The sequence below is a fragment of the Rana temporaria genome, chromosome 3 (assembly GCF_905171775.1).
Source record: "Rana temporaria chromosome 3, aRanTem1.1, whole genome shotgun sequence".
Taxonomy (NCBI): domain Eukaryota; kingdom Metazoa; phylum Chordata; class Amphibia; order Anura; family Ranidae; genus Rana; species Rana temporaria.
Genome location: NC_053491.1, coordinates 90,357,334 through 90,376,950, shown reverse-complemented (window position 1 = coordinate 90,376,950; position 19,617 = coordinate 90,357,334). Strand labels below are relative to the sequence as shown.

The window sequence follows — 19,617 nt, the reverse complement described above, 5'->3', positions numbered from 1 at the left end:
ACAGCACATGCACTGTGCAGTATAACATGCTTTAAAGGTACAGGATCCTTTTTTTATTTTTGGTAACAAATGCTTTAAAGAGGAACAAAAGTGTTTTACTGTTCAAAGTTAGAACAACAAGGGCAGAAGATTTAATAGATGGAAAAATGTCTGATGTTCCGCTTTAAGGACATGGCAGGTTTCTTTGTACCCACCAAGTGTTTACGCTGTTGTAATGCATGTAAGAAAAGAAAGATTACACATTATTTGTAAGGCTGGGTTCACACTACGGTTTTCCCGTCCGTCAGCCGCATACGATTTCAGTATTGAAAACGTACGGGCCCGGACGGGAAAACATAGAGATAGACAATGCATTGCAAATCGTATGCACTCGGATGCATCCGGGTGCGTACGATTTGCTGGCAAAACGTTTTTTAAACGTACGCAAAACCGTGTTCAACCACGGTTTTGCGGTCGTTTTTAAAACAGTATGGCAACCGCATACGTTTTCCTTTAACATTAATGTTAATGGAAAACGCTCATATGTGCGGTGCCATACGTTCCCGTCCGTTTCAGCCGCATACGTTTTTTCATATAAATCGTATGCGGCTGACGGACGGGAAAACCGTAGTGTGAACCCAGCCAAATATGTAGAAAGATAACTACAGTTTGTATGCTTTGTATTGAAATTCCTGGAATGGTTCTACTATATCCAAATTATTTTGTAAATCCTTTTCGATTTGTACGAATGTACCTCCTTCTTTTTTTTTTTTTTTTTTTTTTTTTTTTTTTCTGCTCTTTGATATTAATAGAGAGTTTGGATTAAAAAAAATTAAAAAGACACGGCAAGCCAGGTTCCCGGCCCACTCCTTAACAACCCAGCTATTCTTCACAAAGAATTTTGTATCGGTCACTGCCATTTTAAGTCGCACACATATGAATGGTACTCATTGGGAAACATGGTATGCGACTTGTCTAATGCAACTTTGGGGTCAAAAGTCGCTCAAGTGTGAATGCTTTAATTGGTAAAGCACATGATATGTTTTCAAAAGAAGCAGTAAATTTAGTGTGCAAGTATAAAAACAAAAAACATTGCCCTAAGGAACAGGTTTTCCCTTTGATACTGGACAAACCTTTCAAGATCAGGCCACCTAAGCTTATATTGCAAAAATAATCTGCTTGCATATGGATATTAGAAAAAAAAAATAACAGGAGATGTACAGCTAATTTTTCCTCACAATTCCACGTTTTGGACTTTTGTGAAACAGGTTATCAACAGAGTATTGGAAAATATTACTCCTCTTTCTGTTGTATCGTAATGATTTTTCCATGCTGTTATCAGCTCTTGTCTGTACCATTGTTTACGTGTAATACATACGTGCATGAAGTCAAGTAGCATAAATGTTTATTAAGGGGTGATAAACTGTATTATCAATGTAAACCACATGTATATAGTGGTGATTAACGTTGTGAAGCACATGAATTATGAATGTTTAAAGGCAATATAAGCCCTCCTATCTGCACCTTCATAAGATGCACATTGATCATGGTGCCATGTGTTGTCCCATACACACAGCCTTTATTTGAGCAAACTTGCACATTCTTGTGTCAGCAGTTTCTGTATGTGTTCAAACATGAGACCAGCACCATTGCAATGCACCAGTAAAGGGGTTGTAAACCTTCATGTTTCTTCACCCTAATGCATCCTATGCATTATGGTGAAAAACACCTTGCAGTGTCGGCCCCCGTTTTACTTGCCTGAACCCCGAATTTCCATGGCGGGATCCCGCCGTCGCTATCTCCACATGTTCTCGGCTCTTCATTAGATAGATTGATAGCAGCACAGCAACTGGCTGCTGTCAATCAAATCCAATGACGCGGGTGCCGAGTCCTTCATTCGGCGGCTATGGACGCCAAATGCTGGACACTGCAGCACGCCCGCAAGGTAACCCCCTTGGGAGACCGCTTGCAAGAGGCGGTTATCTGATGCGGGGAGGAGCCGAGAGAGTCGCCGGGGGACCCCAGAAAACGGCTTTTGTGGCCACTTTGTGAAAAACGAGCTGCACAGTGGAGGCAAGTATGATTTTTATTTTTTTTTCCCCCTTTTGTTTTAAAAAATAAATCAAACCTTTTTAGTATCACTTTAATGCATGACTACTGTGTTTACCTTTTTAACAACTGATACTTTCCTCCACATTCCATAATCGCTGGGTTTCGAAGTCTAGTGTTCTGCAGGTTAAAGCTATATAGTATATAGATCTGAAATAGACACAAGCAGGCAGAGCAATGAAGGAAAGAAATGTTTCATCACATGAGCACTCAGATTTGTGATGCGATACAGGGTAACTAGCAAGCCATCAATTGGATGCTGTGTGACCTGCAACAAGAAATTGCCTGTCCCTTTTTAGTGTAACATGCAAGACCACCATTACAAGGTAAGGCACACAAACAACACAGAACATACAACTTCAGTAATACCTAGCTAATACAACAAAAACATTTGAAAGTGTACACTGCCATTTTTTTTCCCAATAAATTATCTAATTTGGAAATGGAACACAGGTCTAATGTTTGGAAGTACACCTTTTATTAGAACATAGTTTGGGTTATCCTGCTGCCTTAAAGGGCTCATTCACATGTGCAGCTAACATGCTTAATAGGTAGCGAGCCGGCGATGTGGGCTGGGGATCTGCCAGTACCCCTTCTATCCTAATTTAAACTAACCACGCAAAGCAGGCAAGCAGATCCATGCGAGTATGGTCAGTTTATGTAGCTGTGTACTGCTTTAAGTTACAGGAAGCTGCAGCCCATAATCGGTTTGGCTACCATGCCCCCACCCAGCTCTTTTGTGTTGATTGATAGTGGCTTCTGCTAGAAGCCACTATCCATAAATGGCAGGGGTGTCCAAATGGGCTACAGGATATACAGGCATGCTGTGCATAGACAGAGTCCTGTAACTCAATGCAGGAAGGAGGTGCTGCCGTGTGCGATGTATGTTTGACATACACAGACATGCCCTCCTGCTATGTGGAACAGTGAAGATCGGAGGGTGTGCGGTTATGTGGCCGCTATTTAAAGCATGGCTTTAACTTTTTTTGCTGCCAGGTCTATATGACATACAGACCTACTGCACTGCTTCCAACTGATCAGGTATGTACGCCTTAGGAACCCACATTCCTCCTCTGCTATATGCTCATGGTCACTTAAGTGACCATGAACTTATAGCAAAATTGTTAAGCAAACTAATGGCTTTGATCAGCGGCTGATAAGCTACTGATCAGAGATATTAACCTAAATTGTGAAAAAACCCCTTGCGGCTTCTCTGCCCTGTCTCCCACCCCTCCACCTGCCTTTGCTGTCAATTAAAATTCCTCCTCTCTGAAGCTGCTAGGTGGCTCTCCGTTCTCCCCCCCCCCCCCCCTCCTGACGGCTTTCTGTGCATGCATAGAGGGATTGATAAAAACAAAAAAAATACCTCTCCCGGCTTTCCAACCCCCCCCCCCCCTTCTCCTTTAGTGTCTCCCACCTCCCTGATTTCCGGGTGCCCCCTCCCTGAATTTGCTCTCCTTCCTCCTTCTGCCGGCTGCAGCTGCTGACAGATCTGTCGGGATGGAGCATGGGGGAGGGGGGGGGGCTGGTAAGCATGCATTTACCAGCCCCCTTCTATACAGATTCCTATTCCTTCAAATACAGTGCAGCTCGGGTTTCAGAAAAAGACTGTCTTCAGTCTCCATCTGTTTTAAAAAGTCATTAGAGGTCCACAAATGCCTGGCAAAGGCTCTGTGGGAGACTTGGAAGCACCACAGAAAAACAAAAAAATGACAAATATAGTGAAGCGCTACCTCACCCAACTGCTCCCTATTGGTTTCAACTCCGTGAACAAATAAATCGGTGTAAAGAAACCTCAATATACAATATCCCATAGAAATCTCACTATTATGTGGGAAAATTGTATATAACAGAAGTCCATAAATAAATAACAGTTATTATGGGTGGTAAAGTTGATGCAGTGTTTAATCCATTCCAGTCTGGTAAGTGATTTCTTCTTAGTTGCGAGCATCTATTAATCTATTAAATAATAGTGACTCTGCACACCACAGTGTCCTCCTCCACCAGTCACTCTATGCTCTCACCTCACAAGGAGACCCACCATAGGGTCCAATGTCGCCTTCCCCTTAGGGGTACATATCCAGCAATCTGCAGTTCTTCTATCTGTGTAAGGACTCCCAGTCTCTCAAATGGCCTTCCTCATAAGTAGATATCGTAAGAGTAGGAAAGAACTTGACCTAGTTATCGTTTTAAAAACACTGTCTTTAATAAAACAACTCACATTTTACAGATGCACTATTCCTGGTGCACACAGGCAAACCGCTTATTGGGGTAGGAAATCGCTGAAACATCAGCCCAGCGGCTCCTTCTCTGCTTTCTGATAATGCGTGATGATGTCACAGGCTCTGCCGCAGCGCTTTTTTTCACTGCACTCGCGACTATATGAAGAGGTCTGTTGGAGGTATGGGGGGCTGCTATTGGAGGCTCTGTAGCAAGTTGGGGGGCTGGGGGCACTTTGGGAGGTTAGGGGATCTGCAGCTGCCTGAAGGCTCGGGAGGAAGGAGGCCACACGGCCTGGCTATTGAGAACCACTGGACTAGGGGCTATGGACTTTGGGATTTATGGTGTGCATAGAGCAGTGCATGTGACCACGCCCAGAAAGAACTGTTCTTTCAAAACAATAGAAAGTGAGGGGGGAAAAAGGAGAGATTCGGGGGTTCAGTGAGAACCTTACAAGGAGGCAAAAAAATACAGCTAGAAATTATTTAATGAAAAACAGATTAGGCTTCATGTACACGGGACGTTTTTACAACCTCTAATGAACACTTTTTAACTTGACGGATATTAACAGACATTTACCGCCTTGGCATTTAGAAGTGTTTTAAAAAATATGCAAAAATGAAAAACGTCTGTAAACAAAATGCAGCTAAATGCGAGTTACCACGTTTACGAGCTGTTACGGGCATTTGGCGTTTCAAATGTCTCTGAACATCCGTCATGAGCGCAGTTCAACTTAGTTTCCTGATCATCTTCCACCAATTTCTTAAAAACTATGGGCCAGATTCACAAAAGAGATACAACGGCGTATCTCCTGATACGCAGTCGTATCTCTGTTTCTATCTATGCGACTGATTCATAGAATCAGTTACGCATAGATATCCCTAAGATCCGACAGGTGTAATTATTTTACACTGTCGGATCTTAGGATGCAGTACCGCGGCCGCCGCTGGGGGGAGTTTGCGTCGTAAACCAACGTCGGGTATGCAAATTAGGAGTTACGGCGGATCCACGACGGTTTTTCGCGTTCGCTACGTCGCCGCTAGTATAGTTTCCCGTCGCAAAGTTAGTCGTCGTTTTTGGTGCCCTAACTTTAGTCAGCAAGCGTATTGCTGTCTAAAGTATGGCCGTCGTTCACGCGTCGAAATTCAAAATTTAACGTCGCTTGCGTAAGCCGTCCGGGAATACGGAAGTACACTACGCGCGTCGCCGTTCGAAAAAATTACGTCGCTTCGCGCAAAGCACGGCGGGAGTTAGGAAACGGAGCATGCGCAGTAGGTCCGGCGTGGGCGCACGCCTAATTTAAATGTTAGCCGCTCATTCGATTTGGCCCGCCTTGCGCCGGACGCATTTACGATACACCGCCGCAAGTTTCCAGGTAAGTGCTTTGTGGATCGAGCACTAAACCTGAAAACTTGCGGTGTAACTTAAATGGCTTAAGTTTCCAAAGGCGCAATTGTACGTGAATCTGGCCCTATGAGACTTTCATCTTGCTGTGTCGTCCTTTTTTTTTTTTTTTGCATTTCAAAAAAAGCTTATTAAATGCCTAGAAATGACTATAAACGACCCTGTGCACATGTTCAGGGGCAGCTGAAAAAAATGCCCAACTGCTCCTAAACGTCCATTTACCAGCAGTGTACATGAGGCCTAACTGGGCCATTAAGTAGTGGATGTGTATGGATTATCTTTGGAAAATAAGGATATATTTTGGTGTCCCTTTTATAATACTGCTCTTGATTTTATAAAACAATACATGTGAAAGGCCACTTTTCATAATATCTGGAGCTCTGCTGCTGTCTGCCTGTTTTCAAAGACCTACAGCCTGCCAGATAAGTTATTTGCAGCATATCTGATACTGTGACATGGTTTCCCCACAACTGATGAACAAACTCCTTGCACGCACCAACCCTACAGAAGTGTTTCTTCAGGGATTCATTCATTGAAGTCCTATTTCTGGCTGAGAGAGAATAATGCATAATAAGCTCTCCACAGACTCAATTAGATTAACATTGCCTAGGCCGGGGTTGACAGAGTTCATGTCTCAATGCGTGCGCTGCTTTGCAACTCACACACTGTCACGGAGGTATAATACAACAGTTCATCCCCCAGGAGGTGGGAGTTCCTCCATCAGCACGAGATGAGAACAAGTTGTCAGCATAGACCATGTACACTATGACAGCACTATACCATTTCTGTGCATATGAGATGACTTTGTTATGTTACAAGCTGAAAGAAAAGCTCCGTGTGATGTAAAAAAAAAAAAAAGAAAGAAATGTGGGTTCATATATAATCCTTTTTTTTTTTTTTTTTTTTTTTTTTTGTGACGCTTGGAATTCTATCTCTCCACTTGTGTGCCAAGTATTTAAAGTAAAATCTCCAGAAATAAAATGTATGCATACAATGTGTTCGGCCCCTTTCAAACACACACTCGTCCGTTTTGACGGACTCTGCTTGCTCAGCAGGGATCGCTCCGTTGATCCCCACTGAGCCAGGGGATGACGGGTTCATCTACGCTCACTATGCAGAGAGGGACCTGTCAGAGCCCCGCTGTTCTCTATGGGGGATCGGATGAAGACGGACCGTTGTCATCAGATCCACCAGACAAATGGAATATAGGTTTCCATCCATCTGGATTCAGCGGAGCGGACATGTCACCGCTGACATCCGTCTCTCCATAGACCTGCATGGAGCATCCGTTCAGGTCTGCCTAAAAAACTGACAGGTGGACCTAAACAATGAACTTAAACAGATGTTGCATTAAAACACGTTTTAATTAAATAGGCGAGAAGTTGTGAACTTTGCTATATACACTGAAGCTATTTTATCAATTTGGGTACTTGCACATGATACTGATGTTAGAACATCTGTTTCCTGACCGAAAATATCTGCGTAAAAATGGAAGGACGGACTGTATAATGTATTTGCAAGATTTTTGCTTGTACATGTGTGTAAAAATTCTTCTAGCATTTCTTGAGCTGTGGCTCGTGTGCGTAAATACTGTACAGAAATGCAGATTTTTTATTTTATTTTTTTCTGATCTATACGCAGCACAAGTTTACATGCCTAATAAAACAGTGGGCTGTATTTTGATCAGAAAAAAGCCCAAATTTCTAAAAATATTACGGTATCCATGTGCAACAGGCCTTTAATAAACATCAGCTTTCTAGAATAGGAATTGGTTGATAAATATACTATGTATTCTTTCTGCAAGTGCTAACTAGTTTATAAAACCTGCACTAAAAACCTTGGGCCAGATTCAAGAAGCAATTGCGCCTGTGTAACCATAGGTTGCACAGCGCAATTGCTTACTTGCTCCGGCGTAGCGAATTCTCCTGATTCAGGAACATCGCTACGCCGACTGCAGCCTAAAATCTGCGTGGCATAAGGCTCTTATGCCACGCAGATTTTAGGCTGCATTCTTGCGTTGGCCGCTAGGGGGCGCACCCATTGTGATCTGTGTATAGTATGCAAATTGCATACTAACACCGATTCACAACGTTGCGGGAGCCCTGCGTACGCAAATTACGTAGTTTGCGTACGTCGGGTTTCGCGTAAGGTTACACATCCTAATGGCAGGCGCAGCCAATGCTATAGGATACCCACGTTCCCGCGTAGCGATATTTAAAATCGACGTCGTTTGCGTAAGTGAATCGTGAATGGCGCTGGACGCCATTCACGTTCACTTTGAAGCAAATGACGTCCTTGCGACGTCATTTGCCGCAATGCACGTCAGGAAAGTTTCCCGACGGAGCATGCGCTCTACGCTCGGCGCGGGAGCGCGCCTAATTTAAATGATTCCCGGCGGGATCATTTACATTGCGCACGCTTACGCCGGGCAATTTTGCCGGCGCGCCCTCGCAATTTACGGAGCTACTGCTCCGTGAATCGAGGGGAGCGCAAAATATTTGCGGGGGCGCAGGGCAAAATCGTTGCCCTGTGCCTCCGCAAATAAAGCGCAAATGTACCTGAATCTGGGCCCTTGTACGCTCACTTGTCAGCCACTTTAACCACTTGCCGACTGGGCCAAGTCTACAACATGAGAGCAGACAGTACAGTTACAATGCAATTCAATACAGCAGGAATCGGATAGCCCTGCTCGTTAGAGCTTACAATCTAGGAGATAGACATTTGACGCCCTGGTCAGCAAGTGGAATATTGGGGTTATGGCTGTAGCAATATGCCATCACTTCGGTATTGTTTTTTTTTTTCAGCTGGCAATTCTCTACAAGATAAAAGTGCTCTGAGTGGCACCCCTCTAGCCCGTTTCCCGGGCTTACCGATGAGTGAAGCCCAAAGCCCATCCAGTGCCTGTGATGGCTTTCAATAGAGATTGTGAAGTGTGAGAGTGAAGGCAAGATGGCCTCCACTCATCTCTATGGCCTTGGTGGACCGTTGTTCCATCAGATATGGCGACCCGCCAAATTGTAATGGAAGTGCCATTCCGTCACCACCATCTTGCTACACCCTGCGCTCCTCCACAATAAGGATATACTGAGAAGGGGCGAGCAGACATCTTGTTATACCCACCGGGGCTACCTACTTATTTTTAACGGTAAACTGAAATAGGTGAATCACAGTATTTAGAAATCTGTCTGTTTACATGTTGAATTATAAAATCAGAGGTGTTCTGTCAGATTAGAAAACCTGTGACATGAGTTCTCCGCTGCTTTTGAAATTGAACATCTAAACAGTCTGTTGGATTTCTAAATACTGTATCTGACCTTATAAACTCTGTTTACTGTTAAAAATAATTGTGAAATGCTTCTCCGGCGTGCTGGCATTGCTCCTACCAACCCGGGTGACTTTTTCCAATTTTTTGGGGTTTGCCCAGCAATCAAACATTATTGGAAAGAAGTACTCCGGGTGATTGCTAAGGTCACTAAGACTTGTGTTCCTTATGATCCTAAATATTGTCTGCTGGAGCTGGTGGAACAACTGTAAATGCTCAGAGCCAGGAAAATACTCAATATTCCTGCTATTGTACTGTGCTCGAAAGGCCTCTGTCAGATTCTGGAAAAGCCTAGTGAATGCCAGTTTACCCCCCGTATAAAGCCACCTACTCGGGCAGGGGTTGTCCACAAATATTTGAAAAGGTATGGTGGACCTGTTGGCTAGAAGACAATACCCCGGCAACTGATGCAGTAACCAATTCCTAGATTAACACTATGGGCCAGATTCAGAAAGAGATACGACGGCGTATCTCCTGATACGACCGTCGGAACTCAGAGATACGACGGCGTATCTATGCGACTGATTCAGAGAATCAGTCGCGCATAGATATCCCTAAGATCCGCCAGGTGTAAGTGTTTTACACCGTCGGATCTTAGGCTGCAATTCCAGGCTGGCCGCTAGGTGGCGCTTCCGTGTTTTTTACGCGAGGAATATGCAAATGAGGATTTACGCCGATTCAGAAACGAACGACCGCCCGGCGCTTTTTGTTTTACGTCGTTTGCGTTCGGCTTTTTCCGGCGTATAGTTACCCCTGCTATATGAGGGGTAGCTAATGTTAAGTATGGCCGTCGTTCCCGCGCCGAGTTTTGAAATTTTACATCGTTTGCGTAAGTCGTTCGCGAATACGGCTGGACGTAATTTACGTTCACGTCGAAACCAATGAAGTCCTTGCGACGTCATTTAGAGCAATGCACACTGGGATATTTTACGGACGGCGCATGCGCCGTTCAAACAAAAAGTAAAAAACGTGGGGTCAACAAAAATGTAATTAAAACACGCCCCCTACATCCCCATTTGAATTACGCGGCCTTACGCCGCAACACATACGCTACGCCGCTCTAACTAAGGGCGCAAGTTCTTTCTGAATAAAGAACTTGCGCCCAAAGTTAGAGCGGCGTAACGTATCTCAGATACGTTTCGCCGGGCGGACAGATACGCCAATGTATCTGAATCCAGCCCTATATCTCTAGTCTGTTAGTATATTGACCCAACTATTTTCATGTTGCATTATCCTGTTGGTACCAATTTGAGCACAGATTCTTTTGAACTGAACCTCTCCCCACATTGGGGTTATAGTATGTTAGTTTGTTTATGGTTGTATATTGTGTCTTGTTGCAGTTGTATATTGTGTCTTGTATGTTACCACATCAGAAGAACTGCCCCTGCGTGGGCAAAGATTTGGCCCTTGCGTGGGCTAATTTTGTATGCTAATGAAAAATTTAATAAAGGTTTGGCAAAAAAGTGTGAAATGCAAAACTCTGGTGGGTGTAACAAGATGTCTACCTGCCCCCTTCTCTGTGTATCCTTACTGTGGAGGAGTGCGGGGTGTAGCACTATGGAGCTGGAACGTCACTTCTGTTACAAATTCTGACGGGTCGTCTAAGCTGCTGAAACGCCAGAGCAGCGACGTGATGTCACTTCCAGTTCCTCCGGCATGTAAACAAGGCTTTTTAAAGCAAAAGATCAAAAAATGTATTTTAAACACCAGATCTCTCCATAAAAAGGACCGGTCATGCTGTATTGCTATGTCATGTCCTGGAACAATGGTGGCAAACTGTTTCTTCACAAACTGCATAAAGCTTGTGACAAACGTGCATAGGGCAGCCGATTCAAGTGAATGGGCATCCTATGCAACACGCCGAACCACAAGGTAAATCGCATGTCAAAATGACGGTTATGTGAACGGGGCCCATACTGTTGAAATCCAGGTTTATGTTTTTTGTTAATGAAATAGTCTTAAGTGGCCACCGATTGAAAACGGATTAAAATTGGTTGCCATTTCATAAGAAAAGAACTGCCATTGTTGGCCTGATTCTGAAAAGATTAGTTGCCTGGCCCTTTCTGGATTCAACACTTTTAAATCCCCCGAAGTAAGCATGCTGTAAATGGGTGCCAGAAATATGTGAGAATTCCTTCTCTATACTTCTGTGTTAGCAGTTCAAAGCAATAGCATGACAGCCAGGGAACACATGTTCTTAATAGAAAGTCGTCAATGGCTACATAATTCTTTGACATGAGGCCTGCTTTTTTTGAATATAGGTTTGACCTACAGACTGACTCTGCTCCCTACTTACCATTCAATGGAAACCTGTCATAGGAGAAACTTATAGGCTGCGATTGCTGACCACCACCCATCACCACCTGAAAATGCAAATTTTCTGGTTTCAGCATTTCATGTGTCACTGACTTGGAACAATTATGTAATGGAACTGATGGTCTCCCTACTTGTTTCAGGCCAGTGGATGAAGTCATTAGATAAACATGACAACCAGGAAGCTTTGTATTTTCAGGAGGAAACATTCGCAATAGCATGGTGTAGATTAATGTTGTATTCACAGTTCTTTAGCATCACCTTCTCTCTGATTTTATTGCTGCCTTGCCCACACTTTGAAACTTTTAGACTCTTCAAAAATGATGAACAATGCCTAACAGTACAGCTGCTCGATATCTGTCATCGGCCTTGTTGATGAATATACAGTCTAAAAAACCTTTGTGGGTGCTTGTGGTGTTCATATTACAGAAAATGATTGCATCCCAGCAGCAGACTACATTGGAAACATTTGCTTTTGACTTTCTGTGGTTCCAGAGCACACAGTGTGACTCAGCGTATGACCTTACCACAGGTCTCCTAAGGACACTGGCTAGACTCTATTTGGTGCTGTGATTTGCTTTAGGAGATCTGTGTGTGAAGCGCATAGAGAACTGAGCATACTGTGTAAGCAAACATACTTTCAAGTGATGTAAATAAACATCTTAAGGACAACACGTGCTAATTACAGACTCTCACGAAAACTGTTTTATAAGGATTTTTTTAAAATGCTCCCCTTAAACACTGCGACTTCCAGCCCATTCTCTCTATTGATTTGGGTATCGTAGCCATCCACTAAAATGTCTTTTAACTGATCACGGTAAATATTGCATGTCCTCTTTAATGCCATTTTGTAGAATGTTATGTGCTACTTTTTTTTTTTTTTTTTTTCTTTATGCAGGGTCTTCAAGCAGCCGCTATCCAAACCAGGCGACCCCCAAGAAGAATGGACCCAAGAATGGACAGCTTAAAGCTAGAGATGACGAGTGCTTTGGAGAAGAGTTGGATGACGTTCCAGGCACAGATTTTGATTTTGAGGGGAACCTTGCTCTTTTTGATAAAGCAGCTGTATTTGAGCAGATAGACACCCATGAAAAACGAGGGGCTGGAGGAGGAGGAGGAGCTAGGTCACGAGGTACACCTAGTGAAAGAACCCCAAATTACAGACATGACGAGAACATACTCGAGTCTGATCCAATTGTATATAGAAGGATTGTTGTCCCACATCCTGGTGGAATGGAATACTGTACAGGTAAGAGAACTGAGATCTATAGTAGCATTAAATGCTTTAAACTGGCAAGTTTCTGCCAACGTAATATATACTCTGTATCAGTAATTGTCATTTTACAAAGTATATTGGCTTTGAAATTGCCAAGGAGGCAGCTTGTAGAATTTGTTATATGAAAAAATGTCAGACACTACAGACTTAAAAGCTAATACACCTTTTGGGAAAATAATAAATGCACATATTTTTGAAGAAAATTTTAATTTTATTATTTGTTTTCCATCTGGAAAGCATTTCACCCATGGCCAGTAGATCAGTGCAATGCTCTGCTCCTGCAGACTCTCAGTAGCAGACAGTTACGGGAGAGTAGGGTTGTCCCGATATCGGTATCGGGACTGATACCGAGTATTTGCGGGAGCACTTGTACTCCCGCAAATACCCCCGATACCTAAATAGAATACTTGCCCCAACCAAAAAACCAACCCCGCCGCCGCAACGAATGCCGCCGCCGACCCCGTCGCATACCGCAACGCCGCCGCCGCATGGGTTAAACAGCGTGCGGGGAATATCAGGGGGATCTGTCCAATCCCGAGCAAGGGGGAGTGTCTATACGCGGCGCAGCGGGGAATACTACAGCCATTCAAATGAAAGCTGTGATGTTCCCCGCACGCTGTTTAACCCATGCGGCGGCGGCATCTAGGTATGGGGGGACATGGCTGCGTATAGGGGGGACATGGCTGCATATAGGGGGGACATGGCTGCATATAGGGGGGACATGGCTGCATATAGGGGGGGACATGGCTGCATATAGGGGGGGACATGGCTGCATATAGGGGGGACATGGCTGCATATAGGGGGGACATGGCTGCATATAGGGGGGGCATGGCTGGATATAGGGGGGGCATGGCTGGATGTGGGGGGACATGGCTGCATTTGTGGGGGGACATGGCTGCATTTGGGGACACATTTAAAAAAAAGTATCGGTACTTGTACTCGGTCCTAAAAAAGTGGTATCGGGACAACCCTACTGGAGAGCATGAAGATCAGTGAGTGCGCTCCAATGCCCTCAGATAATTAAGAACTACAAGCCGTCTGCTGTGAAGGACATGCATGTGTGGGCGGAGCAAACTGCTCGAGCATGTCAGACGTTCTACCCTAAATATGTGTGCAACATGCTCCCAAAGGTGAACAGAGCCTGAAAGAGAAGAAATCGTTAGACTGGGAACTTGCTACAGGTGTAGGTAAAGACTGAATCTGTTTCAGGGGACACTCAAGAACTACTTCAGTGCACCATAATTTTTTAGATGTAAATACTGTGGGCTTGATTTACTAAAAGTTTGTAGAGTGCTATATCTGGTGCAGCTGTGCATGGTAGCCAATCGGCTTCTAACTTGAGCTTGTTCAATTGAGCTTTGACACAAAAAAAAACTTACTGGTTTCTATGCAGACCTACATCAGATTTTTTATTCTCTAGTTTTAGTAAATCAACCCCTGTGTTTGTTGGTGCTCTAAATTGCCCAAAAGTAATGCAGGCTTCATGTGTGTTGGCTTATCAAGGACCTATTCAGAACGATTAGGCTGCCTTAGCATCCGTGTATGAAGAAATGCATGTTTTATGTCCAAGGTGAGCAGTCAGGTTATCAGGCTGGGCATGCTGTGTGATAGGATTGTGTAGATCCTATGACCAGACAGAAACAAAATCTTTGGCGGGTTAGATGGCTCCTATATACAGTGCCTTGCAAAAGTATTCAGCCCCCTTGAACTTTGCGACCTTTTGCCACATTTCAGGCTTCAAACATAAAGATATAAAACTTTAATTTTTTTTGAAGAATCAACAAGTGGGACACAATCATGAAGTGGAACGAAATTTATTGGATATTTCAAACTTTTTTTAACAAATAAAAAACTAAAACATTGGGCGTGCAAACTTATTCAGCCCCTTTACTTTCAGTGCAGCAAACTCTCTCCAGAAGTTCAGTAAAGGATCTCTGAATGATCCAATGTTGACCTAAATGACTAATGATAAATAGAATCCACCTGTGTGTAATCAAGTTTCCGTATAAATGCACCTGCACTGTGATAGTCTCAGAGGTCTGTTTAAAGCGCAGAGAGCATCATGAAGAACAAGGAACACACCAGGCAGGTCCGAGATACTGTTGTGGAGAAGTTTAACGCCGGATTTGGATACAAAAAGATTTCCCAAGCTTTAAACATCCCAAGGAGCACTGTGCAAGCGATATGATTGAAATGGAATGAGTATCAGACCACTGCAAATCTACGAAGACCTGGCCGCCCCTCTAAACTTTCAGCTCATACAAGGAGAAGACTGATCAGAGATGCAGCCAAGAGGCCCATGATCACTCTGGATGAACTGCAGAGATCTACAGCTGAGGTGGGAGACTCTGTCCATAGGACAACAATCAGTCGTTTACTGCACAAATCTGGCCTTTATGGAAACGTGGCAAAAAGAAAGCCATTTCTTAAAGATATCCATAAAAAGTGTCGTTTAAAGTTTGCCACAAGCCACCTGGGAGACACACCAAACGTGGAAGAAGGTGCTCTGGTCAGATGAAACCAAAATCAAACTTTTTGGCAACAATGCAAAACGTTATGTTTGGCGTAAAAGCAACACAGCTCATCACCCTGAACACACCATCCCCACTGTGAAACATGGTGGTGGCAGCATCATGGTTTGGGCCTGCTTTTCTTCAGCAGGGACAGGGAAGATGGTTAAAATTGATGGGAAGATGGATGGAGCCAAATACAGGACCGTTCTGGAAGAAAACCTGATGGAGTCTGCAAAAGACCAGAGATTTGTCTTCCAACAAGACAATGATCCAAAACATAAAGCAAAATCTACAATGGAATGGTTCACAAATAAACATATCCAGGTGTTAGAATGGCCAAGTCAAAGTCCAGACCTAAATCCAATCGAGAATCTGTGGAAAGAACTGAAAACTGCTGTTCACAAACGCTCTCCATCCAACCTCACTGAGCTCGAGCTGTTTTGCAAGGAGGAATGGGCAAAAATTTCAGTCACTCGATGTGCAAAACTGATAGAGACATACCCCAAGCGACTTACAGCTGTAATCGCAGAAAAAGGTGGCGCTACAAAGTATTAACTTAAGGGGGCTGAATAATTTTGCACGCCTAATTTTTCAGTTTTTTATTTGTTAAAGTTTGAAATATCCAATAAATTTCGTTCCACTTCATGATTGTGTCCCACTTGTTGATTCTTCAAAAAAAAATTACAGTTTTATATCTTTGTTTGAAGCCTGAAATGTGGCAAAAGGTCGCAAAGTTCAAGGGGGCCAAATACTTTCGCAAGGCACTGTATGTAGTTCTGCTGTGTATTAAGCTGTTTGCCTGGAGTTCATCTTTAGACTTTGGCACACTGGATGCTTCCTGGATTATTTAATTGCACCTCTATTACAGAAAACTGATATTTATGCTGTCGGCAAACTACTGTACCTCTAAACTTTTAAAACTGCCAAAGCCTTTAAATTGACCTTTTAAGGCCCGGCCATACATGATTCGAAGCTTCGAATCGTGTGTGTGTGTGCAGGCTGAACCATCGATTGAGCAACTTGGGTACAACCAGCCTGCCGGATTCACTTGCGCCGGGAGAAAACAATTACTCGGCAGGAGGGATTCCCTTGTCAGCACTGTCCGTGGTTGCAGGAAATAAATTTGCACCGTCTATGGCCTGCCTAAGACTATCTGCGATGGATTGGATTGTATTTGAGGAAGATGTAAGACACACAGCTTCTTTGTGCCGCACGTTTTCATATGTGTTCCCCCTAAAAAATCTCTGATCCGTAGTCCAACAAAGTTTTTAAAATATGGTGGAATTGGCTTTTAGAAATGGGGATTGCAAAAAGTGTTTTAAAAAGTAAAAAAAAGTAAAATTTTAAGAAAAAATTATTGAAAGTGGAAGAATTTTTGTTGTAGTTTGAGGCCTGTACTACATGCTTATTTTAATAGTGAAGTACTAATCTTCTTGCTGAACTGGTCGAGATTCAGACCGCTTAACATTGGCAGCATCTAGCAGATCGCATAAGTGGTTTGCGCATCCTTCTTATGACTGAATGACCTGCTCCAGATATGCCCAGAGATTCTAAGCCAGATATGTATGGAATGACTCTTTTCATTGCCCCTATGACCATGTCCTTTCAAAAGAAAGGTACGAGGCATGTTCATAAATCCTTAGGCACTGGGCTATGCATTGGGGAAGGGGTGCTTCTTTAGGGATTCTAGGTAGTACTGCTTTAAGAGTTTCAACCAAAGGTGGTATGTGTAGACCTCCTTTAGTAAGGATAAGTTCACCATTCGTAACATGTTACACTCATATTCAGAATGTAAAATATTATGAAAGGACCAGCCCACGCACCTCCCCAATCCCTGCTGTGACAGCTAGCGGTGCAGATACACTGGCAGATCTGCTGGATGCCTGCATGGCACCTGTGATCTGATGATCGCTGGTGCAATGCTTTACAGGCAAAAAAAAAAAAAAAATGCACACTTTTTTTTTATTTTATTTGTTTTGCCTGCAAACCAATGTGCATTTATTATTTGTTTTCCAAAAAGTGAACTTATCCTTTAGAGCCCATTCACACAGGGGCGACTCGTCAGGGGTGACAGCCGCCTGACAAGTCGCATCCCGTTCTGTTCAATAGAACCGTTCTAATAGGAGCAACGCAAGTCGCTCCGACTTAGAAAAAGGTTCTTGTACGACTTTGGGGTTTGACTTGCATTGACTTCAATACAGAAGTCATTTTGCAAGTCACCTCTAAAGTCGTCTTCAGGACGCCTTGCAGAGTCACCCACAAAGTCGTGCCGCCCCAGTGTGAATGGACTCTTAACCACTTAAGGACCAGCCCATGTACATATACGTCCACAATATGGCACGTACAGGCACATGGGCGTATGGGTACGTCCTCCCCTATTAGCGGGTGGGGGGTCCGATCGGGACCCCCCCCGCTACATGCGGAGGTCGGGTCCGCTCGGGGAGCGATCCGGGACCACGGCGCGGCTATTTGTTTATAGCCGCTCCGTCGCGATCGCTCCCCGGAGCTGAAGAACGAGGAGAGCCGTGTGTAAACACGGCTTCCCCGTCCTTCACTATGGCGGCGCATCGATCGCGTCATTCCCTTTATAGGGAAGACACGATCGATGACGTCATTCCTACAGCCACACCCCCAAACAGTTGTAAACACATACACAGTGATCCCTAACTCCTACAGCGCCGCCTGTGGTTAACTCCCAAACTGCAACTGTCATTTTCACAATAAAGAATGCAATTTAAATGCATTTTTTGCTGTGAAAATGACAATGGTCCCAAAAATGTGTCAAAATTGTCCGAAGTGTCCGCCATAATGTCGCAGTCACGAAAAAAATTGCTGATCGCCGCCATTAGTAGTAAAAAAATAAAAAAAAATAAAAATGCAATAAAACTATCCCCTATTTTGTAAACACTATAAATTTTGCGCAAACCAATCGATAAACGCTTATTGCGATTTTTTTTACTAAAAATAGGTAGAAGAATACGTATCGGCCTAAACTGAGGAAAAAAAATGTTTTTATATATGTTTTTGGGGGATATTTATTACAGCAAAAAGTAAAAAATATTGCTTTTTTTTCAAAATTGTTGCTCTATTTTTGTTTATAGCGCAAAAACTAAAAACCGCAGATGTGATCAAATACCACCAAAAGAAAGCTCTATTTGTGGGGAAAAAAGGACGCCAATTTTGTTTGGGAGCCACGTCGCACGACCGCGCAATTGTCTGTTAAAGCGACGCAGTCCCGAACTGTAAAAACCCCTTGGGTCTTTAGGCTGCATATTGGTCCGGGGCTTAAGTGGTTAAAGGGGTTGTAAAGGAATTTTTTTTTTTTCCCCCTAAATAGCTTCCTTTACCTTAGTGCAGTCCTCCTTTACTTACCTCATCCTTCCATTTTTCTTTTTAAATGTCCTTATTTCTTCTGAGAAATGCTCAATTCCTGTTCTTCTGTCTGTAACTACACGCAGTAATGCAAGGCTTTCTCCCTGGTGTGGAGAAAGCCTCTTGGGGAGGGGGCGAGCAGGAGGGTCAGGACGCTCTCTTACTTTGCAGATAGAGAAAGGAGCTGTGTGTTAGTTGGCGTCCTGACACTCCTGCTCCCCCTCAAGAGGCTTTCTTCACATCTACCCCCTGCCAATCTACTGTCCCATGAACTGCAAATAGAGGTCACAGCCTGCTGCATTGCTTTGGACTGCTTGGCTTTATAGATGCTATTTGTCTTGTAAAATGAGGTAAATAGGTTTGTGAGCCTACAGCCTTACTTCTCCAGTAAAGGGTTAACTTCAGGCATGACTGTAACCTTGACACTTCACTGCTCTGAAACATCTGATTGGCGGTATTAAGTTGCTGAATCCTGTTAATTCAGTCTAAATGCAGCAGAAGAGGGCTTTTCATGTGTTTTTTTTTTTTTTTTTTTTTTTTTTTACATTTTATAAAAAAATGTAACATTCCTCCAAATCGTGTTGACTATTACCAGATTCATAATAACATTTTAGGTTTGTATTGTGCACTCCACAAGTCCTACATGTCATAGCTTTGTTCCTTAGTGTTTATCTTTTAGCTCTGTTAATTAACCTGTTTCTTTTCCTGTGTAATCTTTTTACTGGCAAGATTCCCGTCCACACTGCCAAATCATTGTACTGAAGGAGTTTGTGTTTTAACATGTTGTGTGTTGTATTAGCATGAGATTTGTGTGACGGGATTGTCTATATATTAAAAAAAAGTTTGCAATTGAAGAGTTTCACAAGCAGAAAATAGGTTACTTGTGTGTTGTGTATATTACAAGTGACCCTTGCCCCTTCCCACAGTGTAAATGATTGCTTTGCATGTGTGTTGCGTGTTAAGAACAGTACTCTATCGATATCTGCCTGGCTTCACTAGCAGCTGTAAAATCTCATAGTAAAACTTTGCAAACAACACCCCTCCCTCCTCCACTCTAGGCCTCTTTAATTGCTTGGCTTCCTGAGCAGCCAACCGCCCCCCTCAGCTTC

General features: G+C 43.5%; 1 protein-coding gene across 4 annotated transcripts in view; it reads left to right on the top strand.

Moving 5' to 3' along the window:
- Positions 1-19,617, top strand: part of EDC3 (enhancer of mRNA decapping 3) — a 74,856-nt gene that overhangs the window by 32,552 nt on the left and 22,687 nt on the right. For all 4 annotated transcript variants that reach the window (XM_040342954.1, XM_040342951.1, XM_040342952.1 and 1 more), the window contains one exon: positions 12,246-12,596. In XM_040342954.1, coding sequence (XP_040198888.1) covers positions 12,246-12,596 — 351 coding nt within the window. The remainder of the gene's footprint in view (positions 1-12,245; positions 12,597-19,617) is intronic.